At 40.9% G+C, this 25,464-nt stretch overlaps 2 protein-coding genes across 2 annotated transcripts in view; one reads left to right on the plus strand and one right to left on the minus strand.

Moving 5' to 3' along the window:
* The window catches only part of nphp4 (nephronophthisis 4), a 293,994-nt gene extending 273,399 nt beyond the window's left edge, over window positions 1-20,595 (minus strand). Inside the window, exons 1-2 of the mRNA XM_036133980.1 lie at window positions 20,182-20,595; window positions 18,782-18,916 (exon numbers count right to left, since the gene is read on the minus strand). Coding sequence (XP_035989873.1) covers window positions 18,782-18,916; window positions 20,182-20,358 — 312 coding nt within the window. The 5' untranslated portion in view covers window positions 20,359-20,595. The remainder of the gene's footprint in view (window positions 1-18,781; window positions 18,917-20,181) is intronic.
* A 1,073-nt stretch (window positions 20,596-21,668) lies between these two features.
* Window positions 21,669-25,379, plus strand: dffb (DNA fragmentation factor, beta polypeptide (caspase-activated DNase)). The gene is made up of 7 exons (XM_012866773.3): window positions 21,669-21,859; window positions 23,035-23,161; window positions 23,249-23,434; window positions 23,956-24,035; window positions 24,129-24,302; window positions 24,385-24,485; window positions 25,097-25,379. Exons 1-7 carry the CDS (start codon window positions 21,737-21,739, stop codon window positions 25,344-25,346), a joined length of 1,041 nt encoding a protein of 346 aa, XP_012722227.2. The 5' UTR covers window positions 21,669-21,736; the 3' UTR covers window positions 25,347-25,379.
* The last annotated feature ends 85 nt before the right edge of the window (window positions 25,380-25,464 follow it).

Raw genomic sequence — 25,464 nt, forward strand, 5'->3', positions numbered from 1 at the left:
CAAATCAAAATGGCGGCGCCCGTACCATTCAGGAAGTTATGCTTGGTTATAATTGCTTTTTGCGGAGTCAGGCGAAGAAGGCAACCTTTGGTAAATTTACTTGACAGAGTCGGCTTTTGGGACGTGGATAAGACAAACGAACGTCTAATCAGGATTTACAGACGCAGGAAACAATGACAGACGTTGAGGTTCATCACACTGCTAAGCAGAATCATCACTGGAAACCGTGTGGCACGGTAGGGAAGCTAGTATTATCATGAATGTCTGAAACCGTGAAATTAATCAGCTGACTGAAAAACCGGGCCAAGCCCACTCATAGAACTGGTCTAGATTTAGTGCGGTCCGGTTGTGTCTGGTTTTGTTCAGTTCAGTTTGCGATCCATTTACACTCGAAAGTTATCTCGGCTACTGAGCTCGGACTGGTCTCGGTTAAAAAAGGGTAGTGTAAACAGGGTATAGGAATTTTTGTGAATATGGGCACAAAACTTGAATAACAATTCACAGGTGATGTGTAACTAAACACTGATAGTACTGTATAAATGCATAGCTTCTGGGTTGACTCAAAAGTCTCCACTAAGAGACTTTGCTGTCAAAGGATTCAAGTCATCCAGCTCAACTCAAAGACTGAGAAGCAAAGCAGACAAGTGCTTTTGGCAGATTCTTGGCTGCAAGGCTTCGATATCATAGGTCTCATCTAAGAAGATGTCCAATCCAAGTTAGGCAGCAGCATGAGGATGAAGAAAGAGATAGAGGAGGAGAAAGAGAAAGAAAAAAAATATTTGGCGAGTCATTTTACAGGCACAGAACCAGTGGGTATCTGCATCACAAATCCTTTTGGTGTGAAAATTTCTGACAGTCACAGGCATAGTTGAGATGAGAGATGGCAGAGTAAATGATAGAGAGGCAAAGAAAATGACAAGAATTGAGGCTTCAGGCTCCCTTATGGCCAATATGTCACTGAATTGCAGCTTGACAGATGAGAATGGTATGCCTACTGTATGTGTGACAGGTGAGTCAAAAAGACTTCCCACAAGGCACCCTCGCACAAGTTTGTGGGACATGAAAACATTTGTCCAAACTGCTGACTGCTTCTCTATGAACATTGTGTGCACTGGGCAGTTACATACCTCTTGGAGATCTGCCCATATGCTGCAAATCTAAATACAACAACAACCAACACCACACACCCCAATAACAGCAGGATGTTGCTTTTACTTATCTTCTCTGATCATTGTCAAAACAGTTAACCAAATGCAATAATATTAAAGCTTTTAAAGGGATCCACGTTTAGTTGAAATATGTCGTAATTTTCCTATTAACTAAGATTGCTGTTTGTGATACGTAAAAACTCATAACTTCAAAAGGAGTATACACTTTGTTATATTTTTTCACTCATGAAGAGCACTATTTACTCACACAGTTCTACGAGCTGTACATGTCAGTCATCGTTTCATTGTTGTTGTTTTTGGTACTATATTACTACATTGTCATCAATTTTAACACGCGCCGGTTCAAACTGAAAAGCTTTAACATTACTCATTCCTGTTTTGGCTGGACAGAGCTAGCACTAAAAGGACCTAACATGTGTAATTTACCCAGAATGCACTGCAAAAACAACATGGCGACATCTATGTGACAATATTTTATATCAATTTATAAAAACTAAACAGCTTGCAGTATTTTTACTGTATTGTTTTTACATCTAAAATAGATATTTCTAAACATTCTAATACAATTTATGTTTATCGCCCGAATTCACTACTAGAGTTGCTCAGTATACTAGACCATGATCACCCATGCAATATGTGTGTGTCAGATCACAACTTTTGGTAGGATATTACACTTCAAGTGTAATACAGTTATCCTCTGGTTATTGTTAATTTATTTGGTCTGTTGAATGGACTTTAACTGTTCTTAATGCCCACACCTGCCGTTTTTATTCAGTGGTTGAGATGCTAAAGCTTACAGAGAGTGTTGGGGAAACCCTATTAACTAGCATAAGAAACAAACAGATGCACACAATGGATGGGCACACAGGTATAAAATGGTTAGTATACAGGTACAGAGGAGAAGTGTGTCAAGAAGTACTGCCTGGTTACGACATAAGGATAAAAAAAAAAAAACGTTAAACAGACAAAAAACTCACAGTAATTGCTGCACATAAAGAAAACAATGCATGTCTTTCTAAGCAATACTAAAAAAAAACTCAAAGAACTGATGGCACATTGTCTACTTTTTTCCATCTATTTAGACTTAAGATGCACCATATGTCAAATACAGTTGTCATTGTAGTCTCAACATACCCAATTTCACAGTTACAGAGGTCTGCTTGGAGGCCCTAATTTGCACACCACAAAATTTCATGTGCCATGCATTGAAATTCTGCTTGCCAATATTATATTTGACCAGTTGGATGGACTTTCAATCTCTTTTACGGCCATTTTCGATGCAGATCTTTGTGTCCGAGATGCTATAGCTCAGAGAGAAGGATGCGCTCCTTTGTGACAAGGAGAAGAAAAGTGGAGAGAAAATATATATATGTGATAATCACAATCAATATCGCAATTGCAATATTCATATTCCAAATATCCTCCAGCCCTGATTTAGACTTTCAATATTAGTTAACTTGACCCATCTCTGATGTGGAACCATGATCTAAAACAAATACTGTACTGCTGTACATTTTTACTAATGCGACGCACTTGAATTACCTCCACATTCTGAACATTTGCTCTATGGGAGTGGATGAAATTTAATAGATTATGAAATGGTTCAGTCTGACATGGGAGAAAGAAACGAAAATAGGAAACTGTCCAAAAGTCCTAAAAGAGAGGAGGACAGGCATTAAAAGGGAAACGTTTTTCAAAACAGGTCAACCCTTTTCACGCAGATCATGGACATAAAAAACAAGCTGAAGCAATGCTGCCAAAAAGCTCCTCTTCTTCCTGTCAGGTCTAATATAGACTGGCAACAGTCCCAAAAACCGGCAATGTACTGTACATTATATACGAAATCTGCATAAAAAAGAAAACTGTACTGTAAGCACTAACATTAAAACCTTTTTCCCCTACAGTTGCTCCACTGTCTTGCTTTAATGCCCCTGATGTCCAGAGTTTTCCATCTGACACGAACAAATCTTTGCCTATAACTAAAAAAATAAATCAAAGGGCTCGTGGGGTAAAGTCTTACTTTGTCACAGAGGTTTTGGTCTCCTGACATTTGTTTAATCCTGAGTGAAATGTTTCACAGACTTTGGGTGCTGACTGAACGCTGGAGGTGCATCACAATGCTGCAGGAATGCACGAAATATACAATGGGGGGGGAAAAAAAGACGGCGTCTCCGTGCCAGACTTCAGATACAAAGAGGCAAAGATGGAATTGACACGTCAAAGCCAGGAACAACAAAGTACAAGACAGGCAGAATCTCTTTCTTTCCCCTCGGTCTCAGCACACGCCCACACACAAACAGGCAGCGCAGACCCCAGGGAGAGCTGATAGCAGAAATATTGGGACGAGCGCTCTGTGTGTGCGGCTGCCTCGTGTGTGCGCTTGAGAATCCGAGGTGCTTGCGTGTTGGTGCGGGAGGCAGAGGGACAGGGAGAGAGAAGAAGAAGAAGATAGGCACGGAGACAGAACAGTCAAGTACAAAAGCAAGCATGAATACCCAACACACACTGTGGAAACGAACAACACACACCCACAGCTAAAACCTCCTTGAGGCTCTCGTCTCTCTCTGTCACCTCAGCAGTAGCTCTTGTGGCCCTTCAGTTCCTTTGATTGTGCACGCACACACCCACAGTATATAGGTGTGTGTTGCGGGATGTGCCACTCCGCCGTGCAAAGCTGTTAAGCAGCAGCTGCCCCGCGATATGTTTGGTCCCCGCGGAACTGAAATATCGATCAGTTCTCGAGCGAGGCGTGCGGGCTTCATCCCCATCGTACCCACGCAAGACTGGAGTGCATATCTCTTAGTGTGGAATGCCAGCTGGGAGGAGGAATTAGGCGCAGAGGTAGGCTGGAGACGGGTCCCTGCTGCCCGTGGAAGCTCCGTCGTCCATCAATCATACGACCTTTTGCACAGGCGGTTCCCGTGCTCGGAGCAGAGCCACGAGTTGTAAAAGAGAGGGAACAGAGAAGAGGACGTACTCAGATTCGATCTAGGTTGAAGACTTGCAGCTACACATTTATCTGAGCACTTAGCAGCTCCGAATAAGAGACGACAGACGCCTCCAGAGCATTTTGGGCCAGTGAGCTTAGACACGGGTAACGAAAAAAAAGAAAAAAAGAAAAAGAAGAAAAAAGAGAAGTCTTCAAATCTCATGAAAAGATCTAAACTGAAAAATGTACATCTTTGAGATGAATTTTCTTTACTTACTGTGATTAGAAGGTAATCGTAGAAAACAATACTTTAATGATTTAATTTGGTACCACCTGCTTCCACATGGGTAGTTTGTGCACAAGGTTGGTGTTCTGATCATTTAGACCAGAGGTGCAGAACATATTGAATCGCAAATGTCAACACATCCCTGTCTTTAGTTCTTTTTTTCCCCTTTTTTTCTCTTTTTTTCCCTTTTTTTCCCCGAAGACCAGTCTTTAGTTCTGAAGGCAAAACGTGGTCAGGCCCAGCACTAGCCAGGTGTACCTAGGGAAGTGGTTTAAGAGAACCTATTTTTGTCCATCTGCTCAGTAATAAAAGACAGTTGTGTCTCTAGGCAAAAAAATAACATTTTGTGACAGTTTTACATACTTCCACGATATAAACTTGATCAGACTCACAGCTTCCTTTGCTGCAGTAACAGGGTACGGCAAAAAGCTCCGAGGCTTGAAGATGCCCCGCTGACAGCCTAAAATGCTGTTGGCCGTGTCCATTAGAGCGATACTACAAACTTACCTAGTGCGGCAATAATTTAAACATCTACTTTAAACTTTAAACGATCCATTTGGCATCTACCAACCAATGGATCGTTTATTTAAATGATAAAAGTAAATAAAAAAGCAAAACTTAAAATAGCTTGCGTCATTTTCTCAAGCATGGCAATAATCATTGGGGCAGTTCAGCTCTCACAAGTACAGATAGTTGTGCACCAATTTAGCGATGGTACCAACATGAGCCTGTAGCTTGAAATCAGTTATCTGACTCAACATAGGTGGTCCATAATCCCCTTTCTGTACCTTTAATAGGTACAGAAGGAAATCTATAATAAATCAAAAAGTTGTCTATGAGTCTTCTCTTGTTTAAAAAAAAATCCCGAGTCAACACACAGAAAATGGCAGAATTGTGTGTAAGACCCAAACTTCATTTCTTCACCTGATGAGCTGCACACTGTCTTTGTCTGACTGCAGAGAAGAAGCGCATAATTTCCTTTTCCTCCACTGGTCACCAAAGCTATGCGAGTATAGCTTCAAGTTGGCAGCATCGGACTGTCCTCTTCCAGCAGACAAATGAGAAAGCCGGGATGTAATTTGCTACTGAATGGTGGATGTTCTGCCACAAAAACAGCAGCTGCTGCTTATAACTGTGTCTGTATGCGGAAGAGGGGTGAAAGGTAAGGAGCACGGTGCTCAGCTGTGTTGTTGTTAACATTGTAACCACATAAAGTGCTGAACAGCCTCCCTGGAAAAATGCCATTCATTGATGATGCTCCAGGAGTGGAGGGAGAGTGCAGGGCTTGCCAAAAAAATAAGATATACGGCAATACATCTTGTCAAACACAAAAACAGCTATTTTTCTACGCCAACCAGACCAGATTTAGGACAAATAAAGTGGTGCCATTTTGTCACTATTGCTCAGCACGGAATCAATTCAGCTGGCATTAAGGATTATACCTTAGACTGGGACCAGCTGCTGATTGGTTCATTCACCTAAAACACTTGAGAGCAATCAGCCCTCCCAGCATTTGAGCACTCAATTGTTTTTTAACTAATACACTGATACATCCAGGCTTATATAAACTGTCTGCTTTAGCGTTGATGTGGGAAACTTAACTGTGGCCCTGTTTAGGTTCTGAGGTAAAACAGTGGATAGGGCTGTGTTAAAAATGTATCGGTCAATTCTGCATCAGTTCTCATATTGATTTCCAGCTCATACTCCACTCCGGGGGGTGAATTTGTAATGTCGTATTTTTAATAATGCACCAGGTTAGTGTCCAAATAGCAGCTGGAGATATCTCTGCCATCCTCTATTTTCTACCCTAGATCTTTTTGTTGGTAGGACCTTTCTAAAGCTACTTCTGGTTAGCAACATGCTAACCGTTAGCCGCTAGCATGGTTGTGTTCAGTATCACCGGGTGATTGTACTCTGTCAGTTTGGTCCAAATCCTGTACTGGGAAGTGCCTCAAAAAGGGGTGCCAATACTTAATGTCACCAAACGTGACCAAAGTTCATGGGTCAGATCCGCCTCCTTTAGCAACTCAGCCTCACCACATCTGGGCCAAGAACTCAACATTTGACCAAAATGGTCAGTAGCGCCATTTCCCACATGTGGGGGGTGCTGTATTGTCCAATTGGGTCGTGTCTGGGCATCATGCCAGGTCCTGTTGGAAGCAAAGGCCCAATAGGAAAGCATGTGACATCCAAAATGGGACAGAAAACTGACACATGGCTGAAAGTCACTTGAAAATTTTAAAATGTTAAGAGGAAGTGATTGTGCGAATTTCAGGCTCCTACATTAATCACAGCCACTGCAGTGGATGTTGAAAGTTGCTATTCTATCCAAATGGAGCGTGTCCCTCTGGCCCTCAGAGTTCCGTCGTCATGGAAACTCACTAACACAGCTGCAGCGGCCAGTCTCCCGAAGTGCAGAGACTTTGTCAGACTCTGCCTCATTGAAATAGAATGGAGAACTTTGCCTCAAACAACGCTCCATATCTCCTGTTCTGTAAATGGTAGAGACATAATTTTTTCAGCGTTTAGTTCATAACGGATAGGAGAACAAGAAAAACTATCGGTTTTTGCTAGAAATATTTTAATTTAGGCGTAAAAAATTATGATATAAAGAGGATTTTTATGAAATTTGAGAAATCCTCTACAAACGGTCCCGAACAAATCGCTGTAGCTGAAAAAGTATAAGAGATATCAAAATAATTCTTTCACTCTGAGTATCAGCAGGCTTTTGAGGACTATGGAGTTCATTTTTAGGTTTGTACAAAAATCGGTGTAGGCACAGCGACGATGTAAAAAGTGGATGATGTGGAAGAATGAAGCTCCAAAGCGTTTTAAGGATTTTGCACATTCGCTACTCCCGAACAAATTGTTCCTGCGGAAAAACCGTAACAGTTATCCACAAAATTCCTTTTTTATGAGTGCCAGAAGGGTCGGGACATTCATGTGTGAAAGTCTCATGCCTGTACATAAAACGGTTTAGGAGTAGTGACGATGTAGAAAAGTGCCTCATTTGGGGAGATTGAAGTCTGATCCTGTTTTAGCATTTTCCCAAAACGCTACTCCCGAACAAATTGTTCCTGCGGCAAAACCGTAACATTTATCGACAAAATTTCTCTTTTGTGAGCGCCAGAAGGGTCTGGACATGAATGTGTGAAAGTCTCGTGCCTGTACATGAAACGGTTTAGGAGTAGTGACGATGTAAATACATGTGATGTTTTGGTTTTCCAGGTGTCATTTTTGAAAACCGCTCCATAGGAAATGAATGGGGAAGGTTTCGGGTTAGTGTCGCTCTGAGGTGATTTGCGAAAAATCTATAAATCCCACACCAATGATGGTTACATTTTCCGAATCCAGACAAAAATTCCTACGTTTTGATGTATAATTTATGTGGATAGGTTGAAAATTGAGCGAGTGAGAAGAAGTTGTTCGGAGAAGAAGAATTTGTTGAATTTCTAGAGTGCGCACTCTAACAGAGGCTCCTTGACAACCATAGCAACGCATGTTATTTGCTGAATTTCTTGAAAAGCCAAAATTATTTTAAGGAGGTACTATATGAAAATGGTAAAAGATATGAAAAAGCTGAAACATACCATAATAGCCAAAAGATATCACTACGTTTTAAAAGTTGAATGGCGTTTCTAGATGAAAGTAGGCTGAAGCAGTAAGATGACAAAAAGTTGAAATATTTGAAGAATTTGAAGGATTTTCCATTCATTTTCAATGAGAGCAAAAAACGCACAAAAAGTTAAATATTTTAAATATTATAAAAGTTATAATTACAAAAAGACATAGCAGTAATGTCGTGAACGAGCTGAACGTTTTGATACGAAAATTGTTTAAATCGGTTGAAGTATGCAGGAGTAGTTAGGTGCCGAAAAACGTACGGAATAATAATCAAGACCTGAAGGAACTTAATAAGTGAGAATGCTGTATAGCATTCTCACTTGAAAAGCCATCTCTGAATCAAAGCTTTATCCCAAATGTCTCACAGGTACATTTCTTAACAAACGGCTGTAGATTAATATATGAAACCGCTGGGAAAAAAACCTATTGGAATAGAAGTGTAATAATAACACAACCCAGACCATCTCCATCTAACCGATGTAATCTTATATCTGTTTTTAAAAAAAATCTTGATATTTTTAAAGTCTCAATATATTGCTCAGCCCTACTCTGTACACAAATGACAGCGACGTCTGTGAAACTCCCGACGTTCGCGGATGACACCACTGATATGGGTCCGATCCAGAACACTGACGAGTCCACAGACAGGAAGTGGATCAGCCGGTCCACTGGTGCGGTCAGAACCAGCTGGACCTGGACCCGTTCAAGACTGTGAGGATGACGGTTGACTTCTGGAGAACTAAAATGTTGTCCTGGAGAGCAAGCGAAGTCAAACAGCTTGTTGCATGAAGCAACTGGCCGATTAAAAGCGATTTTGATTCTGTAGTTCCAGAGGCATGGAAACTTCTGCAAAGCACTATGAGCATCAACTACTTTACAAACATTTCATTATTTTAGTTAGAAAATTCTAAGTGTAAATCAAACCTTAAAAACTCTAACTATACCTAAAATGATATTTAGTTTGTTTTTTGTTACTAGAAAAGCATACTGCCGACGTTTGTTTCTTACCATCATGTCTATAGATTTTAAAAGCAGGCTCCTAAACATACCAAGAAATCTGATTCAAAGGGTTATCACAGAGCACCGTCCCACTGCAAGGACAAAAAACCCATGAACTCAGTCCACTGGCTAGAGGACAATCACGAAGCGCAGTGTAAACCTAAATTCAGTAGGTCTAGCTGGCTTTTCCTAGGACACATAAAATCGGAGCCAAGGAAGGTCGTTTTTCTGTAGTTTCTGTTCCTTCCTGGAGGATTGAAACAGGGGTTCTACATGAGAATTTGATAATCACCTTTTTCCCTCAACGCAGCAGTAAAGGGCACAGTTCCTTCCTACGTAACAGCTGAATGTTCACGCTTGACAAGCTGTGAAACACATGAGCAATCATACATGGTAGACTGCAAAACACACACACGAAAAAAAAAAGAAAAAAAAAAAAAAGAAATGCAGCTGAGTTCAAAGAGATTCTTTTTCCTTCAGCTGAACATGTCTTTGCTTTTAGAGAGGGAGGTGGGAGAGAAAAAAAAAAAGGTGGAAAGAATGAAGGCTTCTTTTACTGGAGCTTTGTTACAGCAACGGCAGCTTCATTTTGACAACATATTGTGTGCTTTCATGTGAGACTCGGGTTTACAGCGGGACTGTGACTGGAGCCCCAATTTAAACTAGCTTGTTGTTTTTTTTTAAAGGCCAAATGCTTACGAAACCAAATTGGAGAAATTGCAGGACTGATGCAAAGGACTTCCCATTGGTAGGATTCTGTCTTCTGCCTCTCACTTCTTTGAAGTCATGTAATAAGGCTATGTGATGGCTGACGGTTATATTGACGCACAAGCGGGTGAAGCTAAGTGTTTTTAATCACACTATCTGTATCTGAGACATGGCACTCCATCTTGTTAAGGTTTTTTTTTTTCCCCATAAGGCATAACCCTGGGGTTTTTTCTTTCAATATTCTAACAAAAAAAACTTTTGAATAAATATTTAGAAGCGCATAGTTTCAGCTTGAAGCATTTGCAGACCTAGATAAACAGGTTTGTGTTGGTCATGAACGGAGCTTGGCCTTTCCCTCCCAAGCCGGGCTGTCGGTCTGATAATGTTGCACACGTGAAGAAGAAACCACTGGTTCCCTGTAAAGGCTGGGGAGCTCAAATGGAGTGATCACAGAAAGAGACAATGCAAAGCAGATGCACATTTCTCCCTCCCTCCTCTCCCGGGCCCCTCTCTGCGTATGTGTAGCACAACATTGCCCTCTGCTGACGACGCCTTTGTAGTGTAGAGAAGAGGCAAAAGCTACAGTGCAATATTCCAACAACTGTCTGGAGGATTTGTGTCACGATTTTAGAGAAAAAAAAAAAAAAAAAAAACTGCACCTGAGCTCCCAAATAAGAAAACGCATCAGACTGGCTTTAATAAATGCCTCTATGAGCACGATTTTGCGACGTTAAAATCGCCCTGTTTCACCGCAGCATCGAAACTCCGTTTGAGGTAACGGATCGCCTTGAGTTTTTCTTCATGAAGGTTTGATCTTTCACGCGCAGTCATCATGATTCCTGCATCTTTCCCTTAAAAAAAAAAAAAAACACCTGGGAAAAAAAATCCTTAAGAAAACATTGACGCATCAACAAACCCATACTTTAAAACAAAACAAAAAATGAAACTGCACATCATTTCTAAGAAAAAAAAAAAACTATTCACTATCAAAGGATCCGAAACATAAAGCAACACAAGCGACAACATTGCAATGATGTCATGCGCGCTGGTTAGGAGGGGGGGAAAAAACTGATGCAGGGGATGAAACCAGATTTGGTTGGAGCTGTCTCTTTCTCGCTCTTTCTTTCTACCTTTAATCACTGCACATCTTTGCTTTTCAGTAGATATTAAAACCAATCCATCATGGCCTGAGTGGGGAGGGAGGGTGGAGGACCGCTTGCAATCTTCACTGTGCTAATGTGCAGCTTAGGAGACCCCCCCCCATCCCCCCAACCCAACATTATTTGGATATCAAACAGCAATTTGCCACTCATAAACACGAGCACGAATGCGAGAGCAACGGGCCAAATCTAATAAAAAAAAAAAAAAAAAAAAGCTGGTGCAGCTCTCGGCGGCACGGCAGAGAAGGGGCCAGGCCTACTTTATCATCCTCATAGGATATGATGTGGTTTATATTATTATCCTGGATGGGTAATGGGATTTGGATGCTGATTGGGATACCAAGTGGATTTTTATAGAGGCTATGACTATTGTGACGGATCAAAGTAAGGCCGCGCACTGCGAAAAATGCTGGATCAAAGGAACATCAAGCAGATGGAGGGGGTAAAAAAATAAATTAAAAAAATGGGAGGAAAAACTGATGGTAGCAAAATGGAAATCAGAATGTGCCATAGCTGTGACTCATTTATGTCACTGCTAAAAGATTTATGCAACACTCTCCATTTAACAGCCAGCTACAGCTCACAGTTTCTGAATTTCACTAAAAGATATATACTTTATCCCAGCACACGCTGCAAGGTGAGAAGGCAAATTTGTATATCCCTCAGTAGGCTTCGAATTTGGAAGCTACTGGGAGGCTCTTCGCTGCTCCGATCCATTTATAAACCAGTGGGTGACTGGCCTCCAGCCTGGATTCGCAGAGACATTCAGATGTTTGATTGAGGGAGAACACAGGCGCCCAGCTGCTCCCCAGATATCGCTTCAAATATAACAACATGGAGCCTTGGGGTGGATTTTCAAAAAAGAAATAGGCTACACGGAGATGCATTTTGTAGTTAATAATTGCGGGCTCTAAAACAACCCTTTGGCAGGTAATGTCAAACTTTATGCGACTATCGGATGTCAAAATCCTGCCGTCAGTAAGGCTGCAATTCTGCAACTGACTGGCTTTTTAGTGTCGCAGGAAAAAAAGGGATATGATATCAGAGGAGCTAAAGATCTATTTTATAGCATGTCACTGAAAAACAGCGAGACGGCTCACATTTATTTAAAAAAAAACCTGCATATGACAAAAGGGAGAGGCAAAAGCCTTGCTTTCTCTTTTTCTCTCCTTCCTCCCTTAAGGCACAGGTGCAAAGTGTACAGATGGCTTATTTCAGAGAACCTGCCTGCCACTGTTCTTAAACATCTTCTTGAATGTTTACTTTTTCAGAATAACACAGACATTAAAAGTATTAATTTGTACAATGAGAAAAATCTAAACAGCTAATGAGCGAAAAGCACCTGCAATGTACCTCGCCATCATTCAATGCAAAGGTTACCTCTCATGGTTGCTATTGACTACCTGTAACATCTCTAGTGGACATGGTTCGGCTAAGCAGTCAATTTTCACTGGGATTTAATAACTCCACTGTCAGCCTGACTTTGCTTGAACAACTTACAACGCCTTTCAAAAGTATTTATACCCTTTTAACTTTCTTCCTGTTTGGAACATTGCAACCACAACTGGGCTGTTATGACAGACCAAAGCTAAGTAATGCCTTTTTTTGTGAAGTAGAAAGATAATGGTAACTGATTTTCAATAACAGCTTGATGTCTTTTAAAGGTATATCTCTACCAGACATGTAGGGTCTTAAAGTTGCCCTTACTTCTTTCAAAGACAATAGCTCAAGCTCAGTCAGACTGAATAGTGTATCTTTGAACAGCAATTTTGAAGTCTGGCCACAGGTTCTATATTGGATGACATTGACTGGGCTATTATAAGACATGAATATGTTCCGATCTAAACTACACCATTGTAGCTCTGGCTGGATGTTTAGGGTTGTTGAAAGGTCTTTTGCAGCTTCTGACCTGTTTTCGCCCAGCATGCCCCCCCATATTTAGCTTCATTTATCCTCTCAGCATTCCCACAGCATGATGCTGCCACCGCCATGTTTCGCCTTAAGATGGTGAGGTCAGGGTGGTGTGTAGTGTCAGTTTTTACCACAAACAGCATTTTGCATGTGGGTCAAAACAATATGGTTTGTTACATTAGACCACAGCACATTGCTTCCACATTCCACAGGTGTGCTGTATTTCAAGTGTGTTGTTGAAAACCTGGAGGGAAGGTCCAATTATATATAATTACATAATTATGTAATTATTATCTTCCCAACCCTTTGAAATTTGCTCCCTCATTACAAGATACCTGATTCTTATATTTATAGATATATGACTACGGAACAGAAATACTGGGTTTCTCTGTGATGTTGAAATTGAGATAATATCCACACGAGAAAGCTTTAAACAAATCTGAGTATAATCAACCTTACAAAATGCAGTAAACAAATACAATGTTAAAGTATTTTGCTTCAGCAACATCAAATATGAAATTACCTAAAATGGATCTGATGATTTTTTTCTTACTCCTTAAATACCTACATTTACCAGCAATGTTAACATGGAGTTTTTTGAGTGTATAAGGAATAACCTGATTAACACAATCTTAAAGCACTATGGTCTGTGACAACATTGTCTGTCTGATAACACAATACATTTGATTGAAGTATAGCTATGTTCTTTAACTCCTCATTTTCTGCCTAAAACATTGTGTTTTAGACAAATATTTTTGGGGTAGTGATGCTGTGCAGCTGGAAGGATTTTTGCTTACACTTTTTTTTTTTACTTTTACACATTTTTATGTGTAATCATAGCAACAAGATGTTTTTTTATAACAGATCAACATATTAATATCTCAAAAGCTAAAATAATATCTCAACTACAGCCCCAAATCCCACAGGTTGAAAAGGAGGCATCATGAATGCAGAGCAGGAGCAAAGAAGAGAGAGTGGAGAAAAAAGTTCAAACCATCAATTCGATCAAACATGAAGGGTAATGTGAGATCTTTGGGAAACAAGTTGACTGAGCTCAAAGCCCTAGCAAGGATCCAGCTAATGTATCAGGAATCTAGTAATATGTGTTTCATTAACAGTTGAAGGATCAAATCCCTTACTCCAACGTCTCTCTGCCAGGTTTTCTGATCATATGAGCAGACAGAGATTTAAAGAGGAGCGGCAAGAGCAAAAGAAGAGGATGGGCAGTGCTTGTCAACAATGGATGCTGTAATCCAGGACATATCTATGTTAACTGTCATATCTGCAGCCCAGATATTGAAATTTTAGCAGTGGGTTTTCGTCCATATAATTTACCCTGGGAGTTCACCAGTGTTATTTTGGCAACTGCTTGCATCCCACCCATCTGCTGTTGCCGACACTGCATGTGATGTCATCAGCTCAGTTATTGCTAAGTTACAGGAAGCTGAAGAAGCCCTTCAGGATTGTTTTGAGGCTACAGGCTGGGATGCACTGTGCCAGCCACATGGAGAGTACATCAATTCCCTGACAGTGTATGTGACTGACTGCATAAACTTCACAGTGACATGCTTACACAAACAAACCCTGGATCACCAGTGATCTGAGGGACCTGTTCAACTAGAAAAAAAGAGACTCTGGGGTGAAAGACGTGGAATTATTAAACAGTATACAGAACTAACTTGTAAGTAGCAACTTGTAAGTAACAAGATAAGGAGGCATACATGAAGAACTGGAGAGCAAGCTCCAGCAGAACAAGAGATGTGTGGTCAGGCTTCAAGCAGAAGGATTAAAAAAGACAGAAGTCTGGACAGAGCCAATGAGCTGAATACAACAGATTCAGGTCAGGAACAACCTCAGCATACTCCTCTCCTGCCCACAGTCAGACACACCATCCTCCTTTTACCCAAAGTGTTCCTGTCACACCTCAAATGTTTTATCCTCCACCTCAGCCATGGACCTATCAGCTTTTACATGTTTGTCTTCCACCAAACCCAAAGATGATGATGCTTTGTTTGCCTCCCCCTTCCACCTGTATGTCTCTAGCAGTCAGAGGAAGAAGCAAATGGAGACACTGAACCAGAACAAGACCGCAAGTCCAGATGGTGTCAGTCCCACAGTCCTGAACCTGAAGGCCTGTGCAGAGCAGGTCTGTGAGATTCTGCAGCGCCTTTTTAACCATAGCCTGATCCAGTGTTATGAAAACATCCTGTCTTGTTCCGGTACCAAAGAAAACTGAGCCATCACTCTTTAAGGACTGTAGATCTGTTGTCCTGACATGACATACCAGATGATGAAGGTCCTAGAAAGACTCCTGTTGGCCCACCTGAGTTAGCAGACAAGCACCTATCAGGACCCCTTGAAGTTTGCTTATCGCCGTGGAGTTTGAGTTGAAGATGCCATCATACACCTGATTCAACAAACCCAATGTCAGACCACATTTTGGGAGACTGAAGGGTCATGTGTCTAACCACATGGTCAGCAACAAAGAAGCCCCTCAGGGGACTGTTCTCGCACCATTCCTTTTCACTCTGTACACCTCAGACTTCCAGCACAAGACAGACTCCTGTCGTCTGCAGAAACACTCAGATGACTATGCAGTCGTGGGGTGTATCAGAGATGATGGACCACTTTGTACCGTGGTGTGAAAACAATCATCTCATCGAAAATGTGAATAAAACCAAGGAGATTATTGTAGATCTTAGGAGAGCAGGAATATATCAAACACTATATTCCATCAGGGGAGAAGAATTGGAAGTGGTGGAGGAGTATAAATTCCTTGAATTTCACCTGAACAGCAGAGTGTTCTGGGGATGTAACTATGAAGCCATCTACAAACAGGGACAGAGCAGAGCGTACTTATTATATCCCTTAGTTTTAGAACAGGCTCGAGGACACCATATGTGGTCCTTGGGGGCCACCTGGTGCCCGCAGGCACCATGTTGGTGACCAGTGCCTTAGTGCTTGCAGCAAGATAATGCATATCTTCTATAAGCCTGTTGTTTAGAGTGTGATGTCTTCTGACACAACCCTGAGCATCCTCTTTATCAGACTCTCATACATCAACAGTGTTTTCAGTCAAAGACTTTTTCAGATCTACTTCTTCAGACAGACCCTACCGAAGATCCTTCCTGCCTACTGCCATCAGCATCTACAAGAACTCTGTTAAGAAACCTGCATAATATGAGTAACAGCAACATGTAATTTCTCTTTGGGATTTATAAAGTATTTTTTAATTTAATTGATATTTAGCAGCCCTGCGATAGACTGGCGACCTGTCCAGGGTGTACCTGCCTCTCGCCCATTGACAGCTGGAGATTGTCACGATAATCAATAAACCAATTATATTGCACAATAAATTTTAATCGCATTATTAATTAAAATAAGCTTGTTAATTTGTGTATGCATGCCTGCTTTTTTCCCCTTGTGTTTCCCTTTCCTCTCTATGAGACTGGATAACAAAAGGTTTCAGTGCAGTGCATCGGCGTCTACTCATTCCTCACTTCTCGTTTCCTTGGTGTAGGAGAAGTTAAATCTTTTGTCAGGTAGGCACATACTCAAAGTTTAGCGTGAGAGCCTCGTGAGAGAGCCAGAGAACAGCTATTTTGAAAAGAAAATGGAGTTGGTGTCAAAGGCAAACGCGATTGCTGCAGTGTGGGAGTTTTTTTGGATTTCAGTCAAATGACGGCGGCCAACCGCTTAATCTATCTGAGCGGTCATGTCGAGAGGATATACTTGTGTTATTATAACATTATCATAGTTGAATTAATATTGTGGTGTATTGCAATCATTTTTAGGAAGTTGAATTAATATTGTGGTGTATTGCAATCATTTTTAGGAAGATTTGTTATTTGTTATGGCCTTAGGCCTAAGATTAGATGTTGAAAGAAGTGAGGGAAAGTCCGGTTACCTCCGATTTTATCGCAATTTTTGCTGTTGCAAAGACCCAGATAACTCAGAATTCGCACAGGCACGTCCATTCCGTTTCTTCCAATTAAGGCAAATTCCAACCTAGTGACTTGAAAGGTTATGCATGACCATCAGTTTTGCATTTTGTGCATAACCCAAGTCATCCCAGTAAAATAAGCTTGTAAGGGTGCCATAAACAGACCTGACTATTATCTCTGTAGCAGACTTTCGTTTTTTTATCTCACATACTTGATTCTTACACCATCCTATTTAGCATTTTCAATATCTTATGGGGAATTTCATCATCAAAGCAAAGAGGACACCAGATCTTTCAAAGAGGACATCACATTGCTTGACATAAAAATGGTTTCTCCGTTTCCTTTGTCTAATGATGATTACAGAGTACAAAAAGAATGACAGTGGATAAATGAGAGGAAACGAACAGAGAGACAGCGTAGAGGTAGCGCGAAGATTAAAGCTGCGCGTTTCTGAAGATGAAGAGTTTAAACGCGAGCATGGACAAGCAGTCGGTGTTAACTATGTGCTGCACCGTGGCTGACCTGACGCTGTGGCTAGAGATGCAGAAGAACTCATTTCCATGTTGAGTGTTTGTCATTATAATGAAGAAAGCATTCTCTCCTTTCAGCAATGTAATCAGCGCATCAACAGTAACAAGGAGCTCAAAGTAATGATTTGATGAATCAATTCAACCAATCATCGGCGCACTACACCAGAAGCTGTGCTTCAGGCTCATAATGAGAAATTACTCCGGAGTGATTTAAAAGTAGCTGTCTACACTGATGTTTTTTTTTTGTTTTTTGTTTTTTTCAGAGCTGCAACTAAATCAACAAACTAAGCTGAAACAGTGGTTGCAGGACTCAGCAGCAGAATTGCCCTGATTACAACTGAAGGATGGCCAGTATCCCAGCAGGAGCAGCAGTAAAGCAAAGTGATATTTTAGGACCCACTGTATGATTTGGGTCTATTGAAATGAGCAAATTACAACAATTTTGGTAGGAAGTCTGTCTGCTTGCTCTGTAATTAAGTTTCACCATTCAGATGTTGGGCTTTGGCACTCAAACAACTTGGCTGTGACTGTGCATTACATTGAGTATGCCGTGGACAGATTACAGAATCAGTCCATCACAAAAAAAAAAAAAAAAAAGCAACAAAATGATTAAGGATCAATTTAAACACACCGCTTGACCCACCGTGTATCTGTTTGAAATGTGGGCATAAACCCACACCCGAAAGGATTTCGCATAGCACAGCCGAAACAGAAAGCCTGTGAAGAAAAGGGGTCCCTACACCATATTCATGTCAAGATTTCAGTGTTTCACACTCAACTTTTCAGATGGATGGATGGATGGGTGGGTGGGTAGGCAGGTGTGAGGTGAGTAAGAATCCTTTAATACAGTAAAGTCTCTAAAAATCAACTTTCCATACTTTTCCATAGCCCATAAAAGCCTTGTAAGAACGTCTGACAGTTTAGATCAGATATACTCTCGCAATCCGTGTTGTTGTGTCTTACTGATGTTTAAGGTCAACTCAGACAGACTTGCCTCTTCAGAAGTGTATCCAAAAACCTAATTTCTACAAAGCTAAAGGAAAGCCAAATGAAGGAAATTTTAAAAATTAATTGTATAAAAATTTGAGACTTTTCAGTTATGAACTGTGTTGTTTTGTTTTGTTTGCGCCTGAAAGTTTATAACATAGAAGTGGCGCAATGGAATTTAGATAACTTTGGGTTGGTGATCACTGAAGTGATTGCCAAATTATTTTGTTTTGTTTCGTTTATGCTGTTATCATTCCAGAGAGCCGAGCGAAACAAACTCCGATCATAAGTGGTCATTTTATTCAAGGCTTGATTTTTAAATGTTTTGAGTAGAGTTTAATTAGATGATCGCAACGGTAAACGAGCACAATTAAGGTTTGAATAGGGATTGATTTCACTAAATAATCCTCGACTGAATGCTTATGAAGACAACATGTGAGGAATTCACGATAGCTCCTCAGAGCCTTGCAGCCAATAAACGCTTAGCACTTTGCAGCCGCTGTTGTTGTCCCAGTGGTTAACACCAAAAGTTACCTCGTTGAAGGCAATCTTCTTGTTTTTCATCTTCTGGGGTAAACTCTTCCACGTTTTGCCAAAGAAGTGCTGGAGCTTTCTGTCAAACAGAGTCACTCGCAGCTGGTACGTTGCATCTTCCTCGGCCGACGGGTCCTGTGGGTCAACAAAAGAAGACAGCATCGAAAAGTGGCACTTAACGCCGCAAACGAGTTGTGTAAATTATAAATAAATCACATGCATAACTAGCATAAAGGAGACAGAAACAAGCAGGTCTCAAACTGTTCTAATAAAGGAGCACTGTGGCGTTCCAGAGCATGCAAACAGCGTCTTGCAACAGCATTCATATTCCTTGAACTCTTTCACAAATTGCGTTGTTATAATCACAGACGTCATAGTCGTTTATTTAGGGGATTTGACGTGATAGACCCACAAAGAGTAGTGCATAATTGGATAGCAGCAGTGAAAGTTTACACGGTTCTCTTTTCTTTCTACTTTTTCCTTTCACAAATACCAGTCTGAAAATACATTTGTATCAATCCCTCTAAAACATGCAAGGAACGGCCCTCATAACTCACCAGGTCAGTAAATAAAGGCGATATAGATTTAATTATATTCAACATAAATAACGCTGGTTTCTAAAGACCCCTGAGGTTTCTTGGAGACTTAGTGAACAAAGAACATCATTAAAAAAAAAAAAAAAAGAAACACAGGAGACAGATGGGGAATAAAGTTTAAAGCATGGTTAGGTAATAAATCAACATTCCTAGCTTTGAGCATCTCACAGAGCAATGTTGGACCCATTATTCAGAAAAACAGATAATGCCACAGCTGGATACCTATCAAGAAATGGTTATCATGACGGGATGAACGGAAAGCATTTCTAAATGGAGGAGTCACTGGGCCCATGGTAGCTCTAGAGGAGGATGAACAAATCTGTTAGAGACATACCCTCAAAAGAGTTGTTGCATATACAGCTTAAATGAACACTTTAGGATCCCACCATCATAGGGGCCTGAATACAAAACGGACAGCACGTTTAAGAAGTTTCCTTTTTATTCAAACACATGCATGTTATGGGTATGCAGGCCATAAGTTGGTGAAATCCATAAACGCAGGCAAAAACACAACCAAAGTTGGTGGTTTAACGTGGCAAAATGTGAAAAGGTTCAAGTGGTCTGAATACCTCCGCAAGGTACAGTTTAACATGAGATGCGCCTTTGAAAATGAAGCGTTCCCTTAATTAAAAAAATGTAGCGTTTACAGCAATTTATTGTTGTTGTTTTTTATTTCATAAAAACACAAAGTGGGTGGAGTAAAATCCACAAATGTTTAGCTTTATGTGTTTATGTACACCCGAACGCATTTCTGCCACAACCAGACTCGTTAGCGGCCCTTAGCGCTAAGTGTTGGGGAGTCACCTGCGGGAGGTGAGCTGCAGTCAGCCGGCTGAGGATGAGCTGGAAGCCGTGGGACGCGGTGAGGTGGTTCTCCACAGCCAGGCGGACTGTTTGGCTGCACGGGGGAACCAGCCGGTTCCTCTGAAACACTTCTCCCCAGCCGTCTGCCATGCTGTTCCTCTCGTCTGCCGTCACCATCCCATTTATTGATGATAAAACAAATAACACGCCATATAGGACAAAACTGGGAATTCTAGAAATTTACTACGTTTTTACTTCGGAAAAGGGGTTTCCCTCTTCGTTTGGATTTTCAAACAAGCGGCCGCCATGTTGGAAATCAAGTGGTACTATTCTTTTTCAGAGGGGTAACTGAAGACGTACGCGTTTAATAAAAGAAACTTTAACCAGTAAAGTAAATATATCTTGAACTAAAACTGATCAGTTCCACTATTATACTACAAATATAGTTGTTTTTGAAGACAGAATTACTGTGAAATACAAACATAGCATTTGTGGTGTGGAGCGGTCTAAACCTGTCCGTTGGTATGCTCCATCGTGCTGCGTCAGTTTCCATGGTAATATTCATGTATTCTCATTTTTAATAGAATAAAATTACAAACGCATGGCGAGTACGTAAATATGCTAACAGGGTTTTATATATACTCATAAAATATGAGTTGACACAGTACTGGAAAAGACGAGGACCTTGAATATGAAGTTGGACAGTAAATGTAATAAACTGGGGTATAATATTATAATATAATATAATAATTATAAAATAATATAATATAATAACACAGAGGGAAACATTATGAGGTATCGGAATAAGGTTCTCCTTGGTCAGTTTTGAGAATAAGATCTTTAATTTGAACAAGTTTGCATGTGGTCAGTGATTGTGTCAAAATGACTTATCTTGTTGTAAATTGCGATATAAATACACCATATCTTTTTTTTTAATCTTTTACTTGTGTTTTTTGTGGTTGTTTATGTTTTGAAGCACTTTGTGATTTTTATTCTGTGAAAAGTGCTATATAAATAAAGTTTACTTACTTACCTAATGACACTTTGCTTGAACTAGGTGGAAAATGCAAAAAGAGAACATTACTTCTCAAATTGTCATGAAAGTGGGCTCTTTCCATTTTTACCTGTTTTAGTTCCACTTGCGCTTTTCTGCTCTTAAGATAGTGAAATTATAGATTTATTTAAATAAAAGAGACAATACTCTTCAAAGAGCGAACTTCTCTGCAAAGGAAAAAGATCGCAAGATAAACAACAATAAGAAGGCAGGAAACAAAAGCAGAAAAACTTTGTATTCATAATTTTTTATTTATTTATGTTTATCTGTTTGTTTTGTTATCCCCAGGAAATGAATCATTTTAATGTTCTCTACAACACAACCCAGCTTGTTTCTTCAGATATTTTGGGGGTCTTTTTATTTCGTCTATCCCCGCCATCTGATGAAACACAAGGACAACCAGTAGGGGGCAGCAGAACACCACCACCACCGCTGCTGCGTCACTGAGCGTCAAGAGGAAGAAAAACAAAGGAAGCGGCATGTATAAACTTGAGCTGTGAAATGTTCGGTCTCTTCGTGAAAAACAAGCCAGTTAAAGTTCGAGGTAATAGTGGGGACAGAAAATACGGAGTTGCCGCGAAAAATGTAAAGGAGCTGATTAAAAAGGGCTGCCAGTTGCTACAGGTGAGTCTTTGTAGTTTAAAAACAACCTTCGTCGCTGTCAGTTCCGCTTTTCTGAAGGATGAGGGAAATGAAAACACTCGAAAGCGAAACGTCGTTTTAAAAATGTTATTCATGCAAAATAATGATAATAAAAATATATATTTTATCTATCGACGAACAAATTTCGTCGAGAGCAGAGTAAGTGGGAACAGGTCATAGGTTCGGAGCTGTGGTGTGTATGATTATGGAGTCTTGTTCGACTTCATAATCAGTGGAGTGGAGTTTGACACCCCTGGAGCGTCCAGGACCCTGGATCACATTGCTCCATATTTACTTGTGTCATGTTAGGACAAAATAAATAAACGGGACATCTTCCAAACAGTCAACACAGACATTAAAAAATAAATTTAAAAAAAGTTAAAGGGATCCGTAGAATTGCTAGACCTAGTAATTATCTGAAAACTTTCACCTAACTAGCAGAACACCGACCCCAGCTCTGTTCCCTTTATTTACAGCACTCCTCAGTAAATCATTGATGGGTTGATCATCATTTTAGTGGGATTACATCACAAGGGGTATAAATCACTAGTTTCATCACAATACTCTCTTATATAGATTTGTTCCGGTGACATTACAATATTTGCCGATATAATAAAGTTTGCTACGATTTCTGACCGATATAATGCAATGTTATCTGCCCATCGGTTTATTTAAACCGGGGGGTGGGGGGGCTATTGGCCCATATTGTACACAAAAAGAACTGTTCTAAAGACTTAATATGTCTGGTTTGGCCAAATATTTGACCATTTTATTTCTAATCTCTCACAGGTATCAGACATTTAAATTGTCTAGTTTTGAAATATTAATTAGAATAATAATAGATCACCTGTACGCTATAGCCTCGTCCCTGAATTTCAAAATAAAGGCATACCTCAAAAATGGGGGTGTGGATCGGTATTTCCATTTTGCATCGATATAATTGGCTTGTTAATCATTAAATCGGTATATTGATGTGAATCGATGTGTTGCTACACCCCCGGTTACTACATTAAGAAATGTGGTGTGTTTGGCTTTTCTAGTTTGTTTCTGTGTTCTGTGATGGCTGATCTGACCTAAGTGCGTGTTTGTGTAAAAACTGAACTGAGCTTAAAGTAACGTGTGGTGTTACAATGCGATGTGTTCTCCGACCGCTCCAGCTGCCACCTTCTGGTGCGCGTGTTTGTTTGTATGAAGATGGGACGATCGTGACAGAGGAGTTCTTTCCCACCCTGCCGGATAACAGTGAACTCGTTCTTCTGTCGAAAGGACAGACGTGGAGCGGAGGTACGTGAAATGACAAGACTCGTCTCTAGGGATGGCCAAAAGCCTTCGCTGTTGTCACACTTCCAAGCTATTCGCCGCTTTCTGCAGTTCTCGGCGACATCGGCCAGTTACTGAGCACGGATCGCCACGCTGACGCGCTCATCGAAGCGGCGAAGGATCTTCTGTCCGATGAGAAATCTCCCAAGAGGCGTAAAGTCCTTTCTGACCTGCTGCAGAACCTGGAGGACCGAGCAGACGCGGAGAGCAGAGAGGAGGATGAGGACTGGTTTAACGGTACAGACCAGTCAGCTGGTTGATTCCCCTCCTTTTTCTACAGTAATAAATCTGTTACTTCCATAGGTTGTATCTATCTAGTTGTATATTCCTCTCAATCTTTGACCATATGCAACTCATCTAATAGAGTAATGGCTTTTTAAACTATAGTGCAGTTTACTTCCACTCATAATCAGCATATTCATTTGGAGCGTTTAATGCTGTATTAGCACCATTATTGTTCCAGTGAGGAATAATTCCAACATTGCTGGTTTTTGTTTTGTTTGTTTGTAAAGAAAAGTCCTAATATTTTTAGTCCAGTGATTTATGGAAGTGTCTAAAAGCTTAGTTTGCCAGTTCTTATAAAATCATCGTCTGGTTGGAACGACCAGTTTCCAGTTTCAACCATCCGACCCAAACCGTCTGCCAAAGATGAGAGGAAATTGATCAGGAAGTCTCCATCTGTACCTCCCTGATGAAAGATTTCCCCCACCGAGCAGCGTGAGACTCACCAGCCCTTTGACTCTTTGGTTCTATTGCAGGCGTCGATGCTCGGTTCAAAACAAAGTCTGCCTACATGAAGCACAACTGTGAGAGCAGAATACGAGGCTACATGAGAGAGGTAAGACGCAGAGCCCCTGCGTTTCTCCCTGCAAATCCTTCGACACCCTTCAAGGTTTCGACTTCCTTTTTCCCCCCATCCCCTCATTCTCAGGTGAACGACACGACCAAAAGCATCCAGAAAGCTAAGGTGAAGGCCGAGTTTTTAAAAACGTCACAGTGCCTGGTTGAGATGCTGAAAAATGACAAATACAACGGGAACTACTTTGACAGGACCGAAAAGGAGTCGGGTCGCCTCTGCACTAAAGAAGGATGGTTTACCTGTCAGGTACGGCAGACGCCGAGCTGGTTGCAGCCCGGTTTACCGCCAGCAGAACCCACAGCTCACTCTTCCTCTCCGTTCTCCCCAGGGAGCGTTTGATGAGGAGCTGTGCCGGTCGCTCCACTCCATCAACCCTTACGGCAGCAGGGAGAGCAGGATCGTCTTCAGCACCTGGAATCTGGACCACAGGTGGGACACTTGCTGCGTCCGGGGCGCAAAAAGCGACCAAGAACGGCATGTTTCCTGGCCTTTTGTTGGATTTATTATAGTTATTCTACTTTTAATCTATATTCTAGTTATATTATGTTTCACTTATAACAACTAAATCACTATGCAATCTTATATTTTACTAATAACATTCTTGACCATTTACAATATTATATTATACTTATTACTGAAGTGTTATTTCTCCTTATATCAGAACACAAGCATGCGAGCAGTTGCAGGTTGCACCCAATTGTATCTTGCAGCTGCCTGTGGAAGATAAAGAAGTTACTCCCATAACAATGAATGCTGTTGTTGTGTATTGGTTCCCTGCCTAATAGATTTCAACTGGTTTGTTCCCCTTCCCTCAGCAGTTGAAATCCTGTGTAACTAGGGCGTTCCAATTTTCAATAAAAAGCCTGGCGAGCGGAGACTGCTTCAGAGTGGTTTGGAGGATTGTAAACTGAACAGTCTCCGAGCACTCTCCTTGCAAGATCAATTTAACTGATTCTCTGTGTCTTCTTTGTGCAGGTTGCTGAATAAGATGTTTGGTGTTTAAACCTAACACCTTTTTCTTTTTTTTTTTTTCTTTGCAGGATTGAAAAGAAGAGGACTATCATACCGGCGCTGCTGGACGCGCTGCAGAATCACAAGACCGTCGACATAAACCTGGACTACGTGTACCAGCTGCTGTTCACCAGGGCAAACCTGAAGTTGGTCCACATCGCCTGCCACAACAAGGGAGCTCACAACCTGCTGTGTGACACCGGCAAGATGCTGAGGGCTGGCAAAAATGCAGGAAAAGCAGAACAAGCTACCAGAGGGAGGAAAAGGCGCCTAATCTGAATGTTTTATTTTTTTTTTTAACCTTTTATTTTTTTTTAATATGTTTCATTAGCTGTCGATTGGATGAATAAGAGCCAAGAGACGATCATGCATTCAAACCAAATGAAACAAAAACGCT

Source organism: Fundulus heteroclitus, chromosome 1 (genome assembly GCF_011125445.2).
Source record: "Fundulus heteroclitus isolate FHET01 chromosome 1, MU-UCD_Fhet_4.1, whole genome shotgun sequence".
Classification (NCBI taxonomy): Eukaryota; Metazoa; Chordata; class Actinopteri; order Cyprinodontiformes; family Fundulidae; genus Fundulus; species Fundulus heteroclitus.

Coding starts and splice junctions, on each gene's coding strand:
- dffb (XM_012866773.3), top strand. CDS start 21,737: ATGTTCGGTCTCTTCGTGAAAAACAAGCCAGTTAAAGTTCGAGGTAAT. Junction 23,162..23,248: donor AGGACAGACGTGGAGCGGAG/GTACGTGAAATG, acceptor CGCTTTCTGCAG/TTCTCGGCGACATCGGCCAG. Junction 23,435..23,955: donor GGATGAGGACTGGTTTAACG/GTACAGACCAGT, acceptor GTTCTATTGCAG/GCGTCGATGCTCGGTTCAAA.